At 28.9% G+C, this 8,160-nt stretch overlaps 1 protein-coding gene across 1 annotated transcript; it reads right to left on the bottom strand.

Annotated features, from left to right (window-relative positions):
* Positions 1-6,708: 6,708 nt before the first annotated feature.
* LOC129916961 (uncharacterized) lies at positions 6,709-7,925 on the bottom strand. Its single transcript, XM_055997231.1, has 2 exons — positions 7,286-7,925; positions 6,709-7,223 (listed from the first exon to the last, which is right to left on the bottom strand). The coding sequence occupies exons 1-2, from the start codon at positions 7,701-7,703 to the stop codon at positions 6,940-6,942; spliced, it is 702 nt and encodes a 233-aa protein (XP_055853206.1). The 5' UTR covers positions 7,704-7,925; the 3' UTR covers positions 6,709-6,939.
* Between the last annotated feature and the right edge of the window lie 235 nt (positions 7,926-8,160).

Below are 8,160 nucleotides of genomic sequence, written 5' to 3'. Positions count from 1 at the left end.
GTTTTTAAGAATTTTCGAAGAGGGAGAAATACTGTTCCTAATTATCTGCCGGTAAAAAAATGGCCAAGACTGTACAGGGTGCACCGAACCTCTTAAATTAGCACAACTAGGAGAAAGACCTGATTGATATATGAGGTGTTCAGAGTAATAATGGGTTAAGTCCATTTGAAATTTGTGCATTATTTTGAACTTTGAAAAGCCTTTTCTCAAGAACTAAAGGAACTTTTGAAATAAAGGTTTCACAGATTTCATTCTTGTATATTATTTTATATATGTAGAACAAAACCCTTAATTTTAAAGACCTTTAAAAATCCGACTTATGTATAGAGAAGTGGACTTCACCCTTTATTATTCTGAACGCCTCATTTGTAAGAAAGGTGTTATTCCTGAAATTTTTCATTCTTGGTTTTCATCATTACCATCAAAATGTTAGACAAAAGATTTCCTTCCAGAACTAGATGTATTAGATGGAAGAGATTATTTTAAATTGCTTCCATTTTTAAAGCCTTCTTTTAATAGTTACTTGTTTTTAATTCTTCTACGTTGTAAAATTTCTGATTTAACTAGGTATAATTGAGATTTTGTCTTTACTTTTGTGCTATAATGTTGTTTCCTTTAACTTCATATGCCAGAAAAGTATTCATTACGAACAAATAATTGCAAATCATTACAGGTAAAAGGCACTAAGTCATGGCTTTTTCTACTTTTGTTCACATAATTATCATTTTTGTTATTCAAAAACCAAAAAAGTTTTTGGAAACTAATGTCAAAATGTTGAGTTTGTGTTTAAAGTGATTATCTGACAAATAACAGTTAACATTGAATTTTCACAAGAGAAATAATCTTAAATATCGATTTACTCAAAACTATGTTTTTTGACTTAGTGCGTTTTGGCAGCATAGCGACGATACATTTAAGCACAAATTGGCGTATTTTTTTTTTATTGAATTTGACCAAAACTGCGGAATCTATGCTACTTTTTCGTAAATAGAAAATGTGGCTTTTCATGATATGAATTGCAAGCTGCACAATAAGGTTTTCGTTATTTTAAAATAATAAGAATTTCTATGCTCCTAGTATCTTATAGGTATGGTTGGAAATAAACTAAAAAAAATATTCCCCAAGTTACAAGTCTCTAACTTAATTCTAACCCGTGCCGCCAAGCGGTTGAAGTTTCTTATGGGAATAACATGGGGTCTCTTGGACCTTGTTCGATCAATCTTAAATTCCAGCCAAATCATTTGCTCAAAAAATTTAAAACCTTACAGACTCAAATTTAATAAGTGTAGCTATCATGTGAACATTTTTCAGAAGAGAGTCTAAGCTAAACAGGATGTTTTTTGTAGCCCTTAACTCTATCAAATATTAAAAACTTTGGCCAAAAAACAAGTGATTTTTGCGTTTTTTAGCATTTGGATAGGGTTGCCGAGTACTTGTCTGCATTTGCGAGGTGGCACCTGACATTTTTTAAATAGAAGGGAGTATTATCTAAAATATGGCGTATAGTTTAGCTTTCTAGTGCATAAAAAGTTATACTGTTTTGTTCAAAGAAGATTTTTGTCAGTGTTGTATTCATTTGAATGGGGTTGCCACATGTGTAGGGTTACGTTCTTTATATTATTTTATTATTTTTTTTTAATATTTTGTCTTTCGTTTGGCATTTAAAAAAAAAATTTATCTGGCCAAATAACAAAGATATGAATGTTATAGTTATGTGACAATTTTTTCTTTCAAATAGGGTTGCCACATGGAAGTTCCCATTTTAGAAGTGGCAACCCTCTTTTTTTATTTTCAGTATTAACTTATCTTTTATTTGACACCAATTTTAACCTCTAACCTTATGAGCTAAGTAACTCGACGGTCGCCGCTTGGACTAAAACCATATGTTCAAAAAATGTAAAACTTTACAGGCTCAAATTTAATAAGTGTAGCTATCATGTGAACAGGGGCGGATCCAGGATTTTTTTCTGGGGGGGGCACAAGGGACGGATTGGCAAAAAAAAAACAGCAATAACAGTTAGAAATAAAGTGAAGTACCATACGACTGACTAACAAGCAGAAAATTTTAACGACCCACAGTGGTCTAAAACCTGGCCAAAAATATTTAGGCACATTTCCCACATCAAATAGGTACCAAATGACCAAAAAGTTATTCGGAAGGAAAAATTTTCATTATCTTGTTACAGTAAAAGCCACTTAAGTGCTTACCCTCTTACTCCTGGATTAGCCGGAAGAAAAAAATATGAAAAATCAGAAAATGCACGTACAATTCTGTGCTATATTAAAGTTAGTAATCTATTCTTTGTTTAATTTTTTGACTTAAGTTGTTTCACCAAATAGATTTTGAGAAATTAAGTTTTAAAGATGAAATTAAAAAAAAAAAAATGTTTACGTTTTTTAATTGATTTTGTATAAAATTTTGCAATATTATGGACATAATTATACCATTAGTTAATGACCTAGTAGTTTTTAGTCAAATACTAAAGACTTCATTCTAATAAATATTAAAGTTCCTAAGAATAACAAAAAAAACTGAATCCTACTTTTTTGCCGGGAAACCCTTTTTTTTTTTTTTATTTGCATTAACCTTTTGTAACCCAAGGTCGTAAATTTAAAAATTAATAAGTCAATCGATTGGCCTTTATCTTTAATAAAACACGTATTTTTTAAAAATTCAACAAAGTCATTATTTACTTAGTTATTTCGATATTTTGGGAGTAAAAAAAAAGTTTAAATAATTTATTTTTATATAAAAATTCAAAAATTCAAGCAAAAAACTATCTAATATTAATTTTTAGGCACTTTCCTAAAATCCAAAAATAAAACCCAGTGGGGTTTACTAACAAAAACTATTTTTTTTCTGAATTTCGTAGTTTTTATACAAATTTGCTTATTTTCAAAAAAAGCCCAACTTTCAACATTAACTGTCAATTAAAAACTATTGGTGCTATTTATTAGAAATTTGAAGTACTATTTCGATAAAGCAATACTTAAAGATTATAATATTAGAAGCTTCAAAAGAAAAAAAAATAGTTTGTAGAGTTTTTATGCAATCTTGTTGTTTTATACCTCAAGAATATTGTGTTTAAATCGTAGCACAGTGTGGGAATTCGCGAATTTAGCGGAATAAAATTAATAACGCTTGCATTTTAAATTTTGTTGTGGTTTTTTTTGTGATTAGTTCATTGAATATGTGTATACAATCAAATGTAATTCACATTTTGGTGATATTTTATTTAAGTTTTTGTAAAATGAGCTTTGAAGTGACAGGTTATTTTCCCCAAAAAGTACTTTTTTTTGAAAATCATAATTTACAAAAAAAAACTTTTGAGGAATGATTTATTGTTTAATTTTATGACAAATATGAATAAAATAAAGAAAAAAGTTAATTATTGTCAGAATTGACTAGGTTTTTTGCAAACCGATATGTCAATGACGTTGTTTATGAACTAAAGAAACTATTCTCTAAAAGGCTACTAAAACGTACAAGATACTATTTCAAAGGATGTTTTAAATTATGTAGCTTTATTTATGCACAATCAATGTTTTTTTTTAAATTGGTAAGTGTTCTGTCACGAAATTTTTCTGCCATACATTATCAAGGATATCAAAAATTAAAAGAACCTTAAAGTTCCTGTCGAAAAAAAATCAGTTTAACTGGAATAGACAATTTGTTTTTACCAATCGTGTTATTTTTGTAAAATAAACAGCCAATTTGAATTTATTTAATTGTTTTTACTATATGTTTTGTTTTTAATGTAAACAATTTCACCCTTACTAATTCCTTTTTCCACTTTTTCGCAAACTAATTTCATATGCAGTTGAAATTTCTTCAAAGCTAAATGAGTCTAAGAGGCCTTGTACTTTCTTCTCCTTCATTTTTTCACAGCACTCATTAAATGATTTTCTAGGTCGTAAAATATTTGCTGTGGTATTACTAAATAGCCACTGAGCCAGGAAGCATTTTTGCATTCAAAGCTTTCACGGTTCCTGTTTTTTGACCATAACTGATCTAACTTAAAACAAGTTGTCCTCACAGACGCCTTTAATGATTTAACTGCTTCTTCAGAAAACGTTATGTTACCAAAAACACTTAAAACAAATGAAATAACTGCCTCAAAGCGCTTAATTTTTATTTTTGAGACCCAAACATCAAATATTTCCTTCTTTGTTATTTGGAAAGACATTCTTTAAATTATATAATACCGAAATATTTTGTAATTTAAAAGGATAGTTTGCTAATTATTCAAATAACATACCACATTATAAAAAGACGAAAATTAATACTCCACAGTCATATACACACAATAACAAAATACAGCACTTATAACAAGTAAAATTAATTTTAATACCGATTTTCAAAGTATCAAATATCAAATTTTGTGAAAAATACGCGTTAAAGGCACTATTGCTCGAAAAATAAACAATTGTTTTTTTTTAATTAATTTATTTTTATTATTATAATTGGAACACCCTTTATCAGATGTAATACTTTTTTTTTATTAATTGATAGTTTTCGTTTTTAATTTTTAATATAACTTAATTCTTTTTTTTTTTCTTACTGTTAACTTTGAATTTGAACACCCTGTATTTTTATTGGAACTATTTTAAAATCAAATTCACAAATTTTTTGAACACCCTGTGAAATAAAAAAAGTTTCTAATTCTATAACGTTCTTCTTCTAACAAAATACCAAAAAGTTATTCGATTTTTACGGTATGCCATCATTTTTTTTTGATGGTCATTTAGAAAAAAAAAAAAATATATATCATAACAAAATTGGGGTGTCAAATTTTAGTGATTCTTGATAGATAATAAATCAAGCTTTGCATTGAATATTGTCTCTAAGCGGAATAACGCGGAATAACTAAAGTTTTGCTCTAACAAAGGTACAAAAATCGAAAAAAAACACATTTTTTTAACTTCAATCACCAAAAAAAAAATGTAAAACACCCTGTGAAATAAAAAATTACTTACATAATTATATCTTGATATTTAGAAAATATAAAAAAAATAAAACTTTTATTAAAACGCACACCAAACGCACGAGAAAAAATTAAGAGCAAAGTAATCTCTTTCACCAAATAAACAGAAAAAAAATCGCCAACTGCAACTTCGAAGCTATTTTTTTTTTGTTTACATGATCCCCACCTATCAATGCTTTTGTTATCACTTTCTACAATCTATTAGCTTTAATAAAAACCGGTTTTGGCATCAAACAAGACAAGTCATTTTTCGAATTAAATTCCGCTAAATTCGCGAAATCCCACACTGTGCGTAGGTCTCTTGGAGCCAAATTGACCAAGTTATAAGTATTTTAATACTACCCTTAGGAACGTTTTAGTCTTTTAGTCCAGAGTTCAAAACTTTAAATCGTTATCCTCACAACTAATGTTTTCAACGCCGGTGCTCCTCATAACTTCAAAACTACTGCACCGATTCTTTTGAAATTTAGAACACTATTATTTTTACATATTTTTAGAGGTATCCTTGGAGAAATTTTCTCAATAAAATAATATTTATAAAAATCTAGGGTCGCTTTTGAGGAGTTTTTTTTTCAAGGGGTCTTTATTTTCGGGGTGCAAACTTATAGGCAAACTTCTGAAATGCAAGTTTGTTCTACATATATAGCAGTTCTATAATGTATAGTTTATGCAATTTTGTGACTTGTTCCGCTATTTTAAAAACACTAATGTTGAAAAAAAAACAACGAAAAAAGTGCAAATTTTTTAACCCCTCTGTATGAAAAAATAGAGTTGCATATACAATTATTTTTTTTATATCATCACGTGCCCCCGTGCCCCCCCCCCCCCCCCCCTGAATCCGCCTATGCATGTGAACATTTTTCAGATTTTTAATTGTTATAATTTTAGAGATTTAGCTTGTTAAAAAAAAGTCATTTTTTTTTTCAGACTTTTTCAAAAATCGCTTGTTACACGTTTAATGCCGAAAAATTAAAAAACATACATTTTTATTCACAAATAAGTATAGCATGTATATTTAAAGTGCATATTCAATTCATAGTTATATGAAAAATTAGTTGTGTATTCATTCTTCAACTCACATCGATATTCAAAAAACGTGTTCCCGATTTAAGAAAAAGTACTGTAGTAAATATGTAAATAAAAAACTAGTTAATTATATAACTTTGAATTAAATATAAATTTTAAATATACATACTACCCTTATTTGTGAATAAAAATGTATGTTTTTTTAATTTTTTGGCATTAAACGTGTAAAAAGGGAAAAAGTCTGAAAAAAATGACTTTTTTAACAAGCTAAATCTCTAAAATTATAACAATTAAAAATCCGAAAAATGTTCACATGATAGCTACATAGAGTGTCCGCAAGAAATCGATTTTCGAAATTTGGTCGGGGGAACCCCATAAAATGTTCCGCCTTTGCAGATTTTTAGATAGCCAAAATTTAAGCTCGATTGGATAAGTCTAAATGGTGCCGACACTTGCTCAAAGTATCAAAAATCTCTGTTTTTTCACTGTTTTTCGAAGAAAATTAGCTCTAGCTCCCAAACAGATGGGGTTATTTTCACTTTTTATATATTAAATGAAAGGTAGTGGTATTACACATAATTCAGATTTAAAATTTGTTTAGTTTTACAAAAAAAAAAAAAAAATATTGTCATCAATTTAAATTTTCAGTACTTACCTCAAAAAGAGCTGAAGTGCAAACTTTTTTTTTACTGTTTTATTTAAAAAAAAAATCGAAACATTTAACAGATTTCTAAAAAACAAAATACTTAACATCGTGTTAAATTTCTTATACATAATTATTGAAGTAAATACTAAAAAATTTAATCAAGTGACTTACTTAAAGTAGTTTTGGAAGCATCAGGATATAATTTTCGGCACTCACTGACTACCTGAAGTACATATTGTTTTTGTTCCTCATCTTTAGTTAAAAGATTATTAAAATCGGTTATTAACTTGACTCAATTGGATTTTGCCCTAGTGCTTCTATCGTAGCAATAATTATGCGAGAAGCATTTCTATCAGATACCTTACATCGATCTAATAACATAGAAAGTTTCATTGTTAACAGCTCTTTCACCCCACGACTATACCTCATTTTCCTGCTACCCGATGGCCCAGAGGTTGCCTGAGATAGAGAAACATCCATTCTATCCCAATCCGCAGAATTCTGGCTATATACTTCTTCTTGAGCTTCCTCCTCCGTCCCCTGTGTTTCCGCGTCATCTTCAGTATCTTTTAAAATCAGTCCACATTAGCAAAGATCTAATTAAAATGATAATAATACTAAAGCTTACCAATATCAAATCTGAATTCTTCAATTCTGCGTTTTTTTTCATTAATGGTCAAGGCATCTCGATGTGCTATATCAAAGAGATCGTCCATTTTCAACGCAAATTCTTTTATTTTATTTTTGGTGCTTTCAAGCGTTTTGTTTTTATTTCGTTGGTGATTTCTCCACTCATTGTAAAGTTTTTCTAATTTAACAATGGCATCTTTTTCATATTTTGTTTGAATTCTGGCTTTTTCCCAAAAAATATGTACCTCTCGAATGACAAGTCTTGCAGATTCCTTTAAATTTAATTTTACAATTCGCAAATTAAAAAATAGTGTTGACAAAACTTGACGATTTGAGGGTAATTTACACCCTGTAATTTGATGAGACGGATAGCCTACAAGAAAAATTTTTTCTCGGGTGTTTGCTGCCAATGCCATATCAACGAACACAAAATATATCTGGAAAACACTAACAATTCTTAAAACTTCTTTTAATCTTAAAACAAAAACGCAACAGAATTAATACTCACATTTTATTTTAAGTTAATTTATTTTATATACAAAGGAAAATTAGCAAAAAGCGAGAGTTTATCTTAATAAAATTATTGAACTACCAACGAAACGACTCGTGAAGCTTAAACTTCATAAAAAAAACAACAAATATGTATTTACTCCAGTCAAAGCGTCATTTGACCTTGCGATGAGAGGCACTGTCTGTTTTTATTTCATGGATCGATGGGGGTATATTTAAAAGACTTAAACCCCATTTCTCACCACCTGATCATTCTTTTTAGCGGAGTTATTCACAAAAATGCATTTTTTGGGATATTTTACTTCTAAGCTAATATCTTTGCTCCAGATTATCGTAGACCAAAAAATAAACATACATTCTCTT

The sequence above is a fragment of the Episyrphus balteatus genome, chromosome 3 (assembly GCF_945859705.1).
Source record: "Episyrphus balteatus chromosome 3, idEpiBalt1.1, whole genome shotgun sequence".
Lineage (NCBI taxonomy): Eukaryota > Metazoa > Arthropoda > Insecta > Diptera > Syrphidae > Episyrphus > Episyrphus balteatus.
Note: the sequence above shows the minus strand (reverse complement) of the source record. Positions and strands in the feature narration are given on the sequence as shown.

Bases quoted from the DNA above. Each gene is read 5' to 3' on its own strand.
- LOC129916961 (XM_055997231.1), bottom strand. From the start codon at position 7,703: ATGGCATTGGCAGCAAACACCCGAGAAAAAATTTTTCTTGTAGGCTAT. The intron at 7,224-7,285 runs GTAAGCTTTAGT...TGATTTTAAAAG, and splicing joins AGAATTCAGATTTGATATTG to ATACTGAAGATGACGCGGAA.